The sequence below is a fragment of the Petaurus breviceps genome, unplaced genomic scaffold, assembly GCF_028583685.1.
Source record: "Petaurus breviceps papuanus isolate PSGF00001 unplaced genomic scaffold, PetGlider_PUasm1.0 179, whole genome shotgun sequence".
Taxonomy (NCBI): Eukaryota; Metazoa; Chordata; class Mammalia; order Diprotodontia; family Petauridae; genus Petaurus; species Petaurus breviceps.
The window spans coordinates 365,475-383,636 of NW_027185779.1; the positions used below are offsets into that span (position 1 = coordinate 365,475).

The 18,162-nt window shown below is 39.5% G+C and overlaps 1 protein-coding gene across 1 annotated transcript in view; it reads right to left on the reverse strand.

Moving 5' to 3' along the window:
* LAPTM4B (lysosomal protein transmembrane 4 beta) overlaps positions 1–12,620 on the reverse strand; it is a 117,454-nt gene extending 104,834 nt beyond the window's left edge. The window contains exon 1 of the mRNA XM_069086582.1: positions 12,213–12,620. Within this exon, the coding sequence (XP_068942683.1) occupies positions 12,213–12,311 (99 nt within the window). The 5' untranslated portion in view covers positions 12,312–12,620. The remainder of the gene's footprint in view (positions 1–12,212) is intronic.
* Between the last annotated feature and the right edge of the window lie 5,542 nt (positions 12,621–18,162).

The window sequence follows — 18,162 nt, forward strand, 5'->3', positions numbered from 1 at the left end:
CTAAAATCCCACCTTCCCCAATCCCTGTTCATTCCAGTGCCTTCCCCTAGTTCCTGTTAATTATTTCCTATTTATCTTGTACAGAGCTTGACCCACACACATTTGTTTGCATGTTGTATCCCCCTTTAGATTATAAGCTCCTTGGGGGCAGGGATTGTCTTTTGCCTCTTTCTGTGTCTTCAGCATCTAACACAGTTCCTGGCACATAGTAGGCTCTTAATGAATGATTATTGATCAAATGAGAAGAACCAGGAGGAGTGGTGTCATGAAAACCTAGATAGAAGAGAATGAAGGACAGAGTGATCAATACCGTTAAGAGATACAGAGAGGTCAAGGAGAATGAGGATTGAGAAAAGGTCTATAAGCATATGAAAAAATGCTCTAAATCACTACTGATTAGAGAAATGCAAATCAAAACAATTCTGAGGTAACACATCTCACCTGTCAGATTGGCTAAGAGGAAAAACAGGAAAATGATAAATGCTGGAGAGGATGTGGAAAAATTTGAACATTAAAGCATTGTTGTTGGAGTTGTGAACTGATTAAACCATTCTGGAGAGCAATCTGGAACTATGCCCAAAGGGATGTTATAAATAAGTGCACACCCTTTGAGCCAGCAATACCACTTCTAGGGCTTTATCCCAAAGAGATCATAGAAGAGGGAAAAGGATCCATATGTACGAAAATATTTGTAGTAGCTCTTTGTGGTGTCAAAGAATTAGAAATCAACGGATGCCCATCAATTGGGGAATGGCTAAACAAGTTGTGATATATGAATGTAATGGAATACTATTGTGCTGTAAGAAATGAGGAGCAGATGGACTTCATAGTAACTTGGAGAGACTTATATAAACTGATGTTGAGTGAGAAGAGCAGAACCAGGAGAAATTTGTACACAATTACAGACATATCATATGTGTGACAACTAACTTTGATAGACTGGGCTCCTGTCAGCAATGTAAGTTTATAAGACAACTCCAAAAGACTCATGATGGAAAAGAGATATCCACATCCAGAGAAAGAACTACAGTCTGAATGTAAATTGAAGCAAACAACTTGCTCTCTTTTTTGTTTGTTTGTTTTGTTTCTTCTTTCCCATTGTTCACTCCATTGGTTATAATCCTTCTTTACAACTTGAATAATGTTTAATGTGAAGATATTTGGATATCCTATATTTGATTGCATGACACCATAGGGGGAAGAGGGGAGAAGAGGGAGGTGGAGTAATTAGAAACTCAAGGAATTGTGGAATTGAATATCATAAACTAAAAGTAAATAAATTTAAATTTTAAAAAAATAATAAAGGAGATGGTTTCAGAAAAAAACCAAGAAGACTCCAATGAACTGATTCATAGTGAATCACTAGAAGTGAATGGGTGAACATTGTATGCAGTAACAGCAATATTGGAATGCTAATCAACTTTGAAAGTCTTGTCTACTCTGATCAGTGCAATGATCTGAGACAATTCTAAAGACCTCATGATGAATAATGCTATCTACTTCCAGAGGGAGAGACTATGAGCTCTAAGTGCAAACTGAAACCAATTTCTATATTTTTCTTGGTTTTTTTGTTTGCATCATGACTAATATGGAAACATTTTGTATGTCTTCACATGTATAATGGGTATTACATTGCTTGCCTTCTCAATATGTGAAGGAGGGGCTGGAGGGAGAGAGAGAATTTGGAACTCAAAATTTTTAAAAACTAATGCTAAGAGGGGCAGCCAGGTGGCTCAGTAAGTAAGAGCACCGGCCCCAGAGTTGGGATGACCTGGGATCGAATCTGGGCTCTGATACTTAGCACCACACCCAGAAATAACTGGCGTGTAACCTTGAACAAGTTACTTAACCCTGATTGCTTTTAAAAAAAAATTAATGCTAAGGGGCGGCTAGGTGGCACAGTGAGTAAAGCAAAGGCCCCAGGGTCAGGAGGACCTGAGTTTGGTTCTGGCCTCAGACACTTAACACCCACACAAAAATACTAGCCGAGTAACCTTGGGCAAGTTACTTAATCCCAATTGCCCTCCAAAAGACCAAAAAAAAATTTGATGCTAAAAAATAAATAAATACATTTAAAAAAAAAATATGGGGCAAGGTTCTCCACTGAAAGAGTGTGGCAATAGGGAGCCAGGGGAAGTTTGAGGAAGGATAAAAAAATTTGGAAGAGCCGTTGAGGAGAGTGGGATAGTATATTGATCATGGAGGTAGAATAGGATTGCCTAGCAGCAGTGAGAGCTTATATGAGGTAATGTAACATAAATTTGTAGTGGACCCAGTCAGAAGAATTGCATGAGTTTTCCCACCTTCATTCAGTAAGCACGTGTGTAGAGAAGCGAAGGCAATAAATGTTGAATGTGATCTATTCCTGAGGCTTGGCTGGGCATAATCATCAATATGATAAGGGGATTCAAGAGAGGAGGACAGTGCAGCGTCGAACTGGTTTACCAACGAGTCAAGATGTGGAGATAGGAAATGGCCAGTGCAGGGGAGATAGCCTGGGAGAGAACTGAGGGGTCAAGGTAAAGGTTTTGTGAAGAAGTCAGAGGAAAAAGTAAAAAGCTAATAGATTATTACATTCATACACCTGAAACTTCATTATAACCTTATATTGATTATATGCATTAATTTATTTAAAACTTCATTATGCCTGTACACGGATTAGCTTATATTTATATGAGTTATGAGGGTATGGAACTCTATATCTTACATTAAATACAATGGAGTAAATTAGAGTCAGAGGACTTAGGTTCAGATCTTGACTTTGATGCTTAAAAATGTGTGATCTTCGACAACTTATTTCACCCATCTAATCCTCGGTTTCCTCATCTGTAAAATTAAGGGAGTGGACTGGCCCTTTCCAGCTTTAGGTCTATAATCTCACAAATATGCTTCATTAATCCATTCAAAAATATTCTACTGCACCAAGTAATGTGAGGGATACATAGAATTACATCTGTCCGAGCCCTCAAAGAGCTTAAAATATTACTGCAGAAAAAAGACAAATTAAATTCTCTTTCTTCGAATTTTTCATAGCACCTTGCCCAGATTTGTTAAGTTTTCTTACCCTATTCTCTAATGTACCATATTTATTTGTATTCATGCTCTTATTTATCTATTTCCCCATAACAAATATTTCAATAACAATATAAAACAATGACAAAAGAGATGTCAAAGTTAGTAAATACTAAAAGTGTCAAATAAGTGATATATACAATATGCTCTCATAGAGCATTTGTCTGAGCTAGAAATTGTCAGGTGAGACCTCACATAGAGGGAAATCACCTGGGTCTTGGATGGTAAGTTTGATTTAGATGATTGCAGTGTATGGGGGGAACCGATGCACAAAGGAGAGTCATGTCTGACCCTTCCTATTTCATTTAGATGGTTGGAGTGTGAGTGTTTGTGTGTGATTGGTGGAAGCCAGAGCATCCCAGTTGTGAGGCATAACATATGCAAAAAATGCAGAAGTAAGAAACTTCATGACACAATAGGGAACAGTAAGATAAATTTTGCTAGAGAAGATCTTGGGAACCCCAAGACAACTTAGGACCAGCATTGTAGAGGGCTTTGAATATTAGGCCAAATTGTTTTGGCTTTATACCAAAGGCAAGCCATTAAAGGTTATGAACAGGAGATTGATACGGTTTTTTAAAAAATGGTTATAGGAAAATCATCTGGTGGCAGAGTGTAGGATGAATTGGAGCAAGGAAATAACCAATCGCAGATGGACCAACTTCTCTTTGTCATATCTGTGCAAAAAGAGGCTTCCTTCTTTAACATAACCTTCTAACCCCCTACTTACCTCCACTTTTTAAAAATCTCTATATCTCCTAAGGCCTTTCCTGATGTACCCAATTATTAGTGCCCACTCCCCAAATTACCATGTATTCATTTTGATATGTATTGCATATATATTTATATATGTGCCCACTGAATGTAAGCTCCAGGGGGAAAGGGATGGCTTTATTTTTGTCTTTGTAGAAGTCAAAAGTATATTCTATTTTGCCTAGCTAACTTACTAGCTGTGTGACTGTGAGGCACTTAACCCTGCTTGCCTCAGTTTCCTCATCTGTAAAATGAGGTGGAGAAGGAAGTGATAAAGCACTCCAGTATCTTTGACAAGAAAACTCCCAATGGGGTCACAAAGAGTTGGATCTGAATGAAAACAACTGAACTAGCTACCATCTAGTAGTTGCTTAATAATTATTAGTTGATTAATTTAAGCAAAGAGAATTCAGTGCTCAAAAACCCACTATAATTCGATAAAAAGTAGACACTTTTATTGGATTATCTGAAAGCCATGATCAAAGTAAGAACCTAGAAATCATCCTCCAGGAAGTTCTCAAAGAAAACTGCCCTGATGTTTTAGAACCAGGGGAAAAATAGAGGTTGAAAGAACCCACTGATCACCTCCTGAAAAAGATCCCAAAAAGAAAACTCCTAGAAATATTATAGCCAGGTTCCAGAATTCCCAGATTAAGGAGAGAATATTACAAGCAGCCAGGAAGAAACAATTTGAATATTGTGGAAACACAATCAGGATAACCCAGGACCTGGCAGCTTCTACACTGAGGGATCGAAGGGCTTGGAATATGATATTCCAGAGGTCAAAGGAGCTGGGATTAAAACCAAAAGTCACCTACCCAGCAAAACTGAGTATCATGTTTCAGGGGAAAATATGGTCATTCAGTGGAATAGAGGACTTTCAAGCATTCTTGATGAAAAAACCAGAGTTGAACAGAAAATTTGCCAATCAGATACAAGAAGCAAGAGAAGCATGAGAAGGTAAACAGGGAAAAGAAATTATAAGGAACTTATCAAAGTTGAACTATTTACATTCCTACATGGAAAAACAATAATTGTAACTTATGAAACTTTTCTCAGTAGTTGAAGGGAATAGAAATATATATGTCTATATATGAGCATATGAATACATTTGTGAATGTATGTATATGTTTACAGGTATACATAGATAGAGGGCACAGGACCAATTTAACAGGAAGGGATGATACTTAAAAGGTGAAATTAAGAGGTAAGAGAGGAATATAATGGGAGGAGATGGGGAGAGACAGAATGGGTAAACTATCTCATATAGAAGAGGCAAGGGAAAATGGTTACAATGGAGGGGAAGAACAGGAAGGCAAAAGGGAATGGGTCAACCTTATTCCCATTGAATTTGGCTTGAGAAGGGAATGAAATTCACACTAAATAGGGTATCTCACCCTCCAGGTAAGTAGGGGGGGAAGGGAATGAGAGGGGGGATGATGGAAGGGAGGGCAGGCTGAGGGGGAGGGAAGTTGGGAGCACTCACTTTTGAAAAGGGATGGGATCAAAGTAGAGAATAGAACAAGTGGGAGGTGGGATAGGAGGGAGGGAAATAGTCAGTCTTCTACAATATATCTACTATGTTATTGTTTTGCATTAGCCACACATGTACAACCCATACTGAACTGCTTTTCTTCCCAGTGGGGGTGGGTGACAAGGGAGGAAGGGAATGAATCTGGAATTCAAAGTTTTAAAATCAAATATCCATATATATATATATATATATATATATATATATACTATTATTAATACTATTTTACATGTAATTAGGAAATAAGATATACAGGCACTGGGGCATAGAAATCCACTGGAAAAGTTGAAAGGGGTATGGGAGAAAATATGAGAGAGAGCAGATTGGAGGAGGGAATATCCTGTGGGACTGCTATTTTGGGGTGGTAGGTATGGGAAAAATGGGGAAAAAATTTGTAACTCAAAATCTGGAGGAAATGAACGATGTAAATCAGAAGTTAATAAAGCATTTGAAAAAAAAAAAGTAGACACTCCTTCCATGGACAAAGATCCAAATTCTTTTATCATCTGGTAGAATTACTGTTGTCCAAATATTCATTACCTTGAAGATAATCTGTTGGTGAAACCCCACCCCCTCCAACTCTGCTAGCCTGGTCCTTGGAGGTGATCAGCAGGACCATTCCCCAAACCTTTCTAGCTTTATAGGACCTACTAGAGTATACAATTCACCAACATAACCAGCAAAGATCCAGGGTCATCTCCATGTTACAGTAAGGCATCAGAATAGGACTATGGCAGAAACACAGAGATAGATCTATCAAAATACCCAGATTTTTAAAGTAAATTTTTCTTGAAACCTCTAAATAAGTAGAAATAAGTCATTCTGTGAAGGAGAAACAGCATCATAAAATAAGAGGCATAAATTGTTGTTTTAGTTGTGTCCAACTCTTCATAACCCCATTTGGGGTTTTCTTGGCAGATAATGGAGTGGTTTCAAATTTCCTTTTCCAGCTCATTTTACAGATGAGGAAACTGAGGCAACCAGGGTTAAGTGACTTGCCCAGGGCCACACAACTAGTAAATATCTTAGGCCAGATTTGAACTCAGGAAGATGAGTCTTCTTGACTCCAGGCCCAGCACTCCATACATTATCCAACCTAGTTATCTAGGAGGCATAAATTATGTAATAATAAATTTGGGCCTGGAGAAGCAAAGTTTAGACACACCGAAACAGGTCAAGGAGTGAGTCTGTAAAAATATCTTCCCTGAATTTTTTTAAAAGAATGAGATGGGTCAGATATGACTCTTTCCCTTGGGCTTCAGTCCCACATTTACAAACACCTGATGAATATTTCACCCCAACATCTCACTCAGCAATCACTTCAAACTCACCATGCCGAAAACCAAACTCATCCCTTTTTGTTCTTCTCATGGTCCCCAAATTTCTATTTCATGAAGATTTCATCATTCTCCCAGTCTGTCAGGCTTGAAATCCAAGTTATTTCTGATTTCTCCCTCTTCTCCCACATTTAGCCAAGCATCGGGTCCTGTAGATTCTTCATCAACATCATGAAATTGTGGGGGGTTTTGATTCCCAATGCTCCTTAATTCAAGCCTTTGATACTTTACTTCTGAACCAATGTAATAATCTTCTTAACTTTTCTCATCTTCCTTTATTCTAATTCATTTACAAGCCATTATTCTCTCTTTCTCATCTATCATTTTGATCTTGTCACTTTCAAACTCAAAAATCTTCATTGGCCCTCCCACTGCCTAAAGGATAAAGTTCCAGCTTCTTACTCTGGCATTCAAGGCCTTCCTCATAGTGTTCTCAATTTATCTTTTCAGACTGACCTCAAACTATTCCCTTACTCCAACCCCATAACTGATCTATTCCCAGAATATGCTTCTCCATCTCTGTGCATGTCATGCCATCCACTCTTCCACCTCTCCCTGTTAATATTGTTTAATTAACTGGATCATAAAACCATATATCTAGAGTTGGAAAGGACCACAGAGGTCATCTAGACCAGCTCCCTCAGTTTACACTTGAGAAAACTGACACCCAGAGAAATCAAGTGATTTGCCTAAGGTCACACAGGTAAATAAACATCCAAGGCAGATTTCAAATCCGGGTCCTCTGACTACAGGCATTGTTTGTTCAGTTGTTTTGGTCATGTCTGACTCTTAGTGACTCTATTTGAGGTTTTCGTGACAAAGATACTGTAGTAGTTTGCCATTTCCTTCATTTGACAGATGGGGAAACTGAGGCAAAAAGAGCTAAGTGACTTGTCCAGGGTCACATAGTCACAGCTAGTAAGTGTCTGAGGCCAGATTAGAACTCCAGGCCTGGCACTCTATCCACTGTGCCACCTGGTTGCTATAGAACCAATGCGGTTTCTACTGTACTAAAGTCCCTCTCCTTTTCAAAAGCCTACCTTTTCTCTATATACCAAACCCAGGCAGCCATGCTCATCCTCTTTACGAACTCATAGCACTTATTCTCTGCAGTAGCGCTCATTTGACATTTACTCTGTATAGTGCCCAGTATGGCATTTGCTTTTTCCACTTGCCTTATGTTCCCTACTATACTGTAAATTCCCTGAGGGCAACATCTTATTCTTAGAAGTAGCACTCTGTAGCGGAAAGAGGACTGGACTTGTCATCCATCAGCAAAGGTCTAGGTTCAGATCCCACCACTGACCACCGCTTGTTATTATTACCTTGCAGGTTTCTTCACCTTCCGTAGAACAGTTACTCGAAAAAAGGTTTGTTAATGATGATCAAACTGACAAGGAATCTAATGCAGTGTTGCCATCCATTAAAAATGGCACTTCATTCAATAACAACAAAGGTACTAAAGTAATAATTGGCACCAAATAATTGTTTTGTAGAATGAATAATGACAAACTTGCATTTCTATAGCACCATAGAATTTACAAAGCCCTTTCCTCACAACAATACTATATGGAAGGAAGCACAAATATTAGTTAAGTTCAAAAAAGGATCTTAAATTCAATTCAGTAAATATTTATTAAGTGCCTACTATGTGCCAGTCCCAGTGCTAAGCTCTGGATCTATGACCTCATCAGAGCTGGATGCCCCCTCCAACAATGTAACAATGAATAGATGAGCTAGCTGGATAAATGGATGAATGGATGATTAACATTCATATAGCATGTTTAAGTTTGCAACAAACAAATCTGACAGGTAGAGATCATTATCATCCCCATTTTACAGATGAGGAGACTGAAGGAGATAGGTGTTAAATGAATATTTGGTATTTTGTTCACTTATTTACTTAGAACTGTAAGATTTTAGAACTGGAAAGGACTTCAGGCATTTTTTTTTTGTTCAACCCTTTCCTTTTACAGATGAGGAAACTGAAGCTAGAGATATAGAATGATTTGATCAAGGTCACATAGCTGTGTTAAACTTAAGTCTCTGGACTGCCCAGTCCTCCCCATTAGAACTTAACTGCCTTTATCTTCAGAATGACTTCCCCAATGAATTCTAACCATCAGGGAATGAGCCATTCTTTGAAAACTGATTGTTCTGGATAGCCAGGGGTTTAATCCCACTTTAAACAACCAGATTATTTAGTTTGGGCATTTTAAAGGGCAATCATGTCTTCTATACCATTGTAAAAACAGGCTGCTGCATAATTTTTTTTTTGCAATGACTAGGGGACATTATTGTTATCACCATTTATTTTACTGTACTGCCCTCAAGATTTATTGAAGTATATAGAGTTTCCTGTTCCAATACTAAATGGTTCCAGACCAGGGGTGGGGAACCTGCACCCAGGAGGCCACATGTGACCTTCTAGGTTCTTGGGTGCAGCCTTTTGACTGAGTCAAAGTTTTATAGAACAAACCCTTTTTTAAAAGAGGATTTGTTGTGTGAAGTTTGGATGCATTTAAAGGGCCGAATTTGAGGACCCAGAAGGCTACCCTGCAGGGCCAGTTTCCCCACCCCTGCTCTGGGCTATTCTTCTTTGAGTTTTTGTTTGCTTTTTGTGATTTGTTTCCTCCCTTACAGTCAGGCCATCAGCTGTCATTTATCTCTGCCTACAGTATGGCTACCTCTATCAACAACACTCCCTCCCTCTTTTTCTAATTTGGAGACTGATCAGCAAGGAAGGTTGGAGAGTCTGAAACCAAACACATCAGCACTGAATATAAAATAAAGGTCTATGGGCTCTGAGTAAAGACATGTAGGTTCTACCAGGCATCAAGAATATGAGCTTTAGTAAATGGACTTTGTGATATAAATTTGTGGTGGTCCTGCTTTCTTACTCATCAGACTTTTGAGGACTTCCAATCTCAACAGCAGAAGATTTCCAGAGAAGAGTGTTCAACTAGCAGACAAAACATTGCACTCTTATTCATTACACAAATACTTTTAATTTTGTTGGATTATAACCTATAATAAGGCTCAAGTAGGTTTATCACAACTGTTTATTATGTAGTACATTTGTTTGTCTGATTATTCATTCATGTACTTGCAAGTCTACAAATCTATTCATTTTCCAGAGGGCTCCAAGTCTTTTGTTCAAAGTAGTATGGTTTGAATATAAATAAACATATGAACTGTATTTAATGCATCTCCACTTTTCCCTTTAATTATCTAAAGGATTTCCTGGCATTTACCAAGTCAGAGTTGAGCCGACACATAGATGATTTATCTGCATTCATGCTGCACTGTTAAATTCGTCCTGAAGGAATGTTTGAAAGCATTTTAGACAAGAAATTAAAATTGTGTGACCACAATATTTGCTCACTCAAAAGGAAAGCTGGAGCTAGAGTTAATGCAGAAAGAATTGCCTGCAAGCATGTTTCCTTTTTTAAAATCTCAAATTTAATTATAAGTAAGACACGAAATCAGTGCCCAAGCCCTGTATTATGTGACATGGAGATTATCACTAGTGTAAAAAGATTTTTAAAATGATAATTATGCCTACAACTCATCTAGAGTAAAAAGCTCTATATCCAATTTCACCAAGACAATTTTTAGATGCTTTTTTGCCGAAGTTTTTTTTTTTTAATGAACTTTGCTTTTAAAAATAGGGCCCCCGAGTACACCTCCAGTTTTAAAGCCTCAGACCCTAACAATGATGCAGTGGATTCAGATTCAACTTTTTGCACAAGTGTGGTGGGTACAGGCTAAGAAAGCCAGCAAGCCTAAAGAGTTTAGAGACATTACATAAGTATTTTCAACTCTCCTGAAAAAACAAGAAATTTATAGCCTAATGTTGAAAACAATAATCCAGCTTAGTTTACACTGCTAAGTAGAAAAAAGAAGAAAAAAGAAAATTGATCTGAAGTGATTGTAGAGAAGACAGATAATGTGGGTGTAAAATGGCTTCCCAAAATAAGTAGATAAAAGGTCAGTAAATAAAATCCAGATAATTTCCCCTTAAGTATTTCTTAAAACCTATGACAAATCAGCACAAATTAAAAAAAAAACTATTTAGGAGATTGTTATAAGAACCCTCAAAAATTCCAACAGCAGAAAGGAATCTACAAATCAGTGACTCATAAGATTATAAGATAGGAATCTGGCAATGAGGGTAGGCATGCCAAATCCTCCTGCCTAAGGCATGAAATATCCCTGCAATAAGTCCAGCTACCTCAACGAGTTCTCTAAACGCCTCTACAACATAAAGCCCTTAAGATTTTGTGAAAAAGAAAAAGGAATTCACAATGTAGTGAATAATACTTGGGGAACTCAGTACATTTTGATAGAAAAATGTGGGATTCTTTCACAGCCCTAGCGATACAAAGCCCTAAGCACCATGCTTGGGGTTGTCTTAGAAATGTCTGGCTTTCGCCCCTCTCTAATTGTAATGATGATGCAACAGAAGCCGAATGCTCAAAAGCAGGATGCGGGTTCTCCAGGGGGAAGCTTGAGTTCCCAGCAGACCAAATGCTCCAATCTCCTCGTAGGAGAGGATTTCCCGGGGATGAATGACTTAGAGAGAGGGGAAAAGAGGATCCTGCCACAGGTTAGCGCAGCCAGAGGGAATTACTGACTCTTAGGGAGAATTAGGTTTCTAATAATAACACCATTTAGGAGGGTTATCTCCAGAAACACCCAGTCCACAGGATAGACCCGGCTCGAGCTGCTGAAATCCACAGCCACTGACGTATGAGCATGGGAAGCAAGGAAGAGAGAAAAAAATAATAATAAAAAGCTATGCCACTGGAGTGGAAAGCAGTCGAGTAATTTCTGGGGGGACAAGGAACCAGGAAGCAAAGGGTTTTTGTTTTGTTTGTTTTATTTTTCCCTCTACCTGAAAAAACACGTAGGGCTAGGCTTTAAGTCAGACCACCAAAGGGCTTATATTTTTTCCCGGGATTTCTTATCCTTTATTGTGCCATGCCCCACCCCCCACCTCTCTGGCAGCCTGGTGAAGCCTGTGGACCCATTCTCAGAATAATATTTTTAAATACATAAAATAAAATATGTAAGATTTCAAATAAACCAGTTATATTTACCAAAATATTAAAAGAAAAACTAGTTCACAGACCCCAGATTAAAAACCCCCGTTCTGTCCCTGGGACTTCTGGTTGACACGTCTCTATGTCCTCCTTTCTCCCCCCACCTTGCCTCCCACGGCCTCAGTTTTCCCAATTACTCGGCCCGGTGCACACCTTCCCATTCCATCCCTGGGACACCTGCTTGCCCTTTCCTCCCTTGGAAAAAGTGAGCAATCTGCGTGTCTGAGAAGGGAAGGAGAGGCGCGGACGAGGGCACGAAGAGTCCTAGGGAAGGTGGCCCTTCCACCTGTGCCCCTCCCAGAAAAAAACCCTGCGGGAAGAGTTCGCCCCAAACTCTAAAGTGGCCGGGGTAGGGAAGCCTAGATACCCCACTTTTCTGCCCATCACCCCGAGGGGACACCTCTCCTTGCTTACCAAGTACCAGATGCCCAGCAGGATGGTGCCGGTGCGGACATGGCAACACAGACAGCAGCTGTTGGAATAGAAGCGGGTCCAGGGCGCGCTCATCTTCATGGCAGGGCCCCTGCTCCTGCTCTGTGGGACCCGCTCTGGGGTCGCCACTGCCTCTGCAACCGCCGCTGGTCCTCCGCCCCTCCCGCTCAGAGTTCCTGAACACGCGCGCCCAACTTTGCTGGAGCGCTAACACCCGGCCTCAGCCTGCCTGCCAGTCCACCTCCAGCAGCTGCGGCTGTGGAGGTCTCCAGGGAGCACCTTTTCCCCCGCCCCTTCCTTCCTTTCCGCCTTCCTCTCGGGTTCCCGGGCTCTAACAAACCCAGAGAGGTTGCAAGCTGCAGCCGCTGCGGGACTCCAAGCGCAAGTGGTGAAGGGAGGGAGGGAGGAGGAGGAAACGATTGGACTTTGGGAGGGGGTGGGGAGTGGAGGGAAGGACCTGGGGAGGAGGGGGAGGGAAGAGGGCCTGGGAGAGAGGGAGCCAGCGACACCGCGTGACCAGTGCTAGCCATAATCTGGGTCTGAGTTCCATGATGTCACTAGGAAGCTTGTGCCAGCTACCAAGTGATGGAAAGCAAATCTAAATAAATGATCTCTGAGCCCTCTGCAATTCCCAGAGCCCATCAAACGCTGGAGTAAAACTGGAGGAGTCTCTTCCCCCTCTTCCTTTGATTGTTTTGAGTTGCAGTGTGTGTGTATTTCAGTCTAGCCTGGAATACTGGCTTGGGCCCATTTGGTGCAGTTTTTACAGGTAGATGGCCAAAATAAGGAATCCCTGTCAGCTCATCTGTCAAGTCTGCATCTTTGCTTCAAAACTGGAAAATCATTGTCTAGCTTGAAGACACTAAGAAGTTAATATAGTAGCTCCAAATCGCCCATTTCAATCACAGTGCAAGTGATATTCTCCCAGGAATGTGGTGCCTAACTAAGAAAAGGTGCTAGCAACATTTTAAATCACTACTGCATTAAAAAAAAAAAAAAGGTGTCACAACAGAGTTCCAAGATACACCTACATCATCATCATCATTATCATTTTAATAACATGTAGTCAGATTTACAAAGGAGAGGAATGAAAAATTAGGAAATGACTTTGGCACTAGGGATTCTTCACTTTAGAAAAGAATTCACTGCAGAGATACTATAAATACAGAATTCCTTTTTTTTTTTAAACAAATTTCAATTCACACATAACTTTTCAAGAACAATCTTGTGTAAAATGAAGTATCCTTGGATCTGAAAGCCTGGGATATTGACAACTGTAATAATATTTATCCTCTGTTCTATAAACTGATTATACTGTAGTTCTTAGCTGTGCATTTAACTTCCTTTTCTCATTTTAATTTCTCACCTTCAAGATTGTCAGCTATCTGGTCCCCATTTGGGTTCCTTTCCTCTTGTTCTTTTGTTCACTCTAGACAGCTCTAGATAGCTCCTTACTACTACTATTCCATTCCCCTCCTTTTGATATTTTCCACAGGATGAAATAACCACTCACTTTCCATCACACCAACCACCTTGCTTTCCTCTTTTAAATTCCTGTTTATTTATGACATTGCTTTTGCCGGGATGTTAAAAGCCTGCCCTGCCTTCCACACCTCTGATGCCCAAAGTGGGGAAGACAAAAGAAAATAATAGTGTTGAATTAACCCAGTACTCTCAAAGTTCTTTCTTTGATCAAGGGTTGATTTCTGATTACAGTCATTAAGGTAGAAAGCATTCAAACCCAGAACATAATGCTATAAAGAAGCTCTTTCCAGAGTTCATGAAAGGCTAAGCTTTTTATAATCTTTTGAGAAGACAGAACAATCAAAGAAGAGTGGTCCAAAATTAGGAGATTAATGAAGATGCATTGTGGGTGGACTGTCCTATTGTAATCAAAGACTTGAGTTCACATACTATCTCTGTGACCTTGGGCAAGTAACTTGATCTCATTCAGCCTCAGTTTCCTCATCTGTAAAACAGAGATCATAATAGCATCTACTATAATATACTGCATTATAATATAGAATAGCACCTACTATAATATAATATAGCACTACTATAATAGCATCCCAATATTATTGTGAATATCAACTCAGATAATATTTGTAATTAGGACAGTGTCTAGCACATAGTAGGTGCTATATAATCATTAGCTATTTGTTATCATTATTATTGTTCTTCTAATGTTATTATTAATATTTGATTTGGGAGGCACAGATAATCCCTGGCTGGTTCTAGTCAATATGACCTAGTGGAAGTTTGACATGAGCTTACTTCTGGCTATTATGACTCAGGGATTTGTACTATGTGATAATAAAGACTTTTCTAATTGGTTACTGGAGTCAAAACAATAACTCAGGGGTTCTTGGGCCAGAACTCAGTGGCTACACAAAAGGTGACTGACACCTGCCCCTATCTTGCCCTTTTCCTTTGTAACTACAGAAGGCTACTTTGTATTAAGTATTGTATTTCTAGTACTGTTGTTCCTAAGCCCCTACTGGTGTGCTCATCATAAACAATCAACCAGTAGACAGCTAGCTTTTAGAAAACGTACATTAATGTATACTAAGAGGGCCTGGTAAGAATACTTGATATAAAACATTACGTCCAAACCTGAGATGCACTCTCCCACAAATACATGCAGAGTGGAAGGAAGTAGGCACAGGTTAAAGAGAGCCAGATGGGGAAAGGATGACTGCTCTGTCTCCCTCCTAGCCAGGGTATCTGAGCACATAGCTGTCTCTATCACTATGTGTTACATTCTAAGATGGGAGTACCCAGGTGTACCTTGTGAGTTTGAGAGATTCAGAGGTCCCATAGGCAAAGACAAATGACTGCTGCATCCACCTGAGTGACATGAAGTGGAACTTCCACATGAGTGGAAGTAGAAATATCTACATTGGAAGCAGAAAGACATACCAAGGACAAAAAGATACAGACCATAATCACTCAAGGAATGGCAGCTTCAAGGAGTTTGATCCCCTTGTGGCAGAGAAATGCCAGCTATGGACTCTAACTAAACACCTTGGAGGACAGTAGAGAGCTACATATAAAGGAAATCCCATGAGAACAATACAAAGAAAGGGACCTAAAATAAAGGAATTGTGAGTTTTCCCTTTGCCACACATTTTCCCTACATATATGACTCACTACCAATGTACTTTAACCTGTAACTACTTCCTCCCACTCTGCATGTATTTGTGGGAGAGTGCATCTCAGGTTTGGACGTAATGTTTTATATCAAGTATTCTTACCAGGCCCTCTTAGTATACATTAATATACATTTTCTAGAAGCCAGTTGTCTAGTGGTTGATTGTTTATGATGAGCACACCAATAAGGGTTTAGGAACAACAGTATTAGAAATACAGTACTTAAGGATTATCCCTTAGAGCCCTGAGAAAGGGTATTATTATCCCTTTTGGGGATTCAAACTGTAATCTCCAGTGTGAACTGGGGTAGTGATATGGGGTGGAGATGAAGAGTGCTACAAAGGTATTAAAAATTGGGAGATTTAATGAATATTTGCAATATAAAGTCTTTGAGACCCAGAGATTGAGTTTTTAAAAAAATATTTTAAGAAAAAAAAAGCTTATTAATGAACAAATAATTGATTACAACTAGTTAAGTAAATGATTCCTATTGTTTTACCTAGAGAAAGCAATGTTTCACTTGGGGATAACATTTCCCATAAGATTTGGCAGTAAAGGGGCAGCTAGGTAGCACAGTGAGTAGAGCACCGGCCCTGGAGTCAGGAGGACCTGAGTTCAAATACTGTCTCAGACACTTATCACAAAAACTAGCTGTGTGACCTTGGGCAAGTCACTTAACCCCAACTGCCCTCCAAAAAAGGAAAAAAACCGATTTGGCAGTAATGTGAAGCTCTTTAGAAGCACATCGAAATTAGATGGGTCTAGAATCAATGTTAGAACATTAAAGGAAGAGGGGAGGTTAAAACAGCTGTAAATGAAGAGTTAGTTCCTTTTATTTTGTATAAGAGAGTCAGATGATGCTTTTCACCATTGTGTTAAAATTGCATCTTATTCTGGTCTCCCTATCTACCTAAACTTCTAGTTAGTATAGGAAGTTCATAAGGAGCCAGTATAAAGTAACAATAGCAAAAAGTAAGATTGCAAAGGGAAACCTAGAATTCACATACAGACAGTCCCATAGATCAAAGGGGCATAACAGTTGTTTGCAAGCTGTATCATAAATTAACTACAAGTCACATTCTGAGACTATGTGCTAAATCAGGGGAAGTCAGCTAGACCTTACTATGACAGCCTTTTGGTTCTAGTAACTGCCATGGTCTATAAGCCTCAGATAGCTTCAGACAACCACAGTAAAACCAGCAGAGCACCAAATGTTGCTGATAACTTTGAGTTAATGAACTAACCCCAAGGCGATACAGATAAGAGTTTGTCTGTCCTCCACCAAAACCCTATTAAAAACAGGACCCCAAACTCCCCTCCACCCCAGCACTCCTATGCCTCCAGCTGGGGCCATAATTATGTAAGTGATCCTCTATGACTCCCCCTTCCCCATTCTCTTCTTCACATTGCCCATCTTCTTCCACCATCCCACCCCTCTCCCCACTCTATCTGCCTCTATGCCATCCAGGCCATTTGTCTCTATACTTTCTTTGCCATTAGCTCCTGTATCCTCTGTGCCATATTAAAGTGTGATTGAAGCTTTACTACCCAATACTGTTGTGGTCTTTCCTGGCAAGTATCCAAAGAACCTGTCTGCTTGCCCCCATTTGACCCAGAAGGACACCCTTGTGGTCTCATTCTTTTATCCAATTAATAATTCCATAAGTTAATTAGCAGTTAGACCACCAATGGTGCTGAGGTTCCTGGTTGCCAGCCAAGCAAGGGAGGTAGTCAAGAGGAATATGTAAATACACCTGCACTTTCATAAGTGTCAGGCTTCCTTCTACCAGTGCAGATCAAAACCTATCCATGCTTTCTCATCTTGTATGCTCCTTGTTCATATATTCCCACCAATCATCCTTAGAAGATCCATGCATCTAGCTAAAGGTCTCCTCCTGGATCTCTTAAGGTCTCAGGAATACCACTAAAGCACTCAGGTTCTTTGTCTTCCACCTCTCATTCTTACTACTGAAGAGGCTGGACTTCTTTTGCAAATATCCAAGCTCTTGATAAATTAGTCTTTAATTGACAAGCATTTATAAAGCACAGATATATGCCAAGCACTGTGTTGGGCACTAGGGATAAAAGATAAAAATGAAACAATCCCTGTCCTCAAGGAGCTTACATTCTATCTTACATACATGTACATATTTACTTGTGCCTGTATAAGTTTATGCAAAATAATGAGGTAATTTACGGAGAGAAGAGACTAGTTCCTGAGAGGATCAGGAAAGGCCCCATGTAAGAGGTGGCATTTGAGCAAAGTTTGAAGAAAACTAGGGATTCTAAGTAGTGGAGGTCACAGTCCGTTCAAAGGTATGGAAATAGGAGATGGAATATTCTGTGAGGAATGACAAGAAAGCTAATTTGTCTAGACTATGAGTAACATATAGTAAGTCCTGAAAGGTAGTCTGGAATCAGGCTGTGAAGGACTTCAAAAGCCAAACCAACTTCTTCAGTACAAAACATTCTAGATAATATGTTCCTTATAAGCAATTAATATATGTAGCTTATGTATAATCTAATATATAACTTTTATATAATATAATTAATATAATACATAATAAGTAACTAATATAATAAATACTTAATGAACTACTTATACCCATCATGAATTTTTCCATTGCCTTTTGAGTAACTTGTCATCTGGATTCTTCTAAGATTATGCTGTTCTATGATTTACAGTCATATGTGATCTCCCAAAGAATATTGGTGTTAATGGATGAATAGACTCTATAAGATGAAGATACTGGACCAGATGATTTCTAAGGTTCCTTGCACG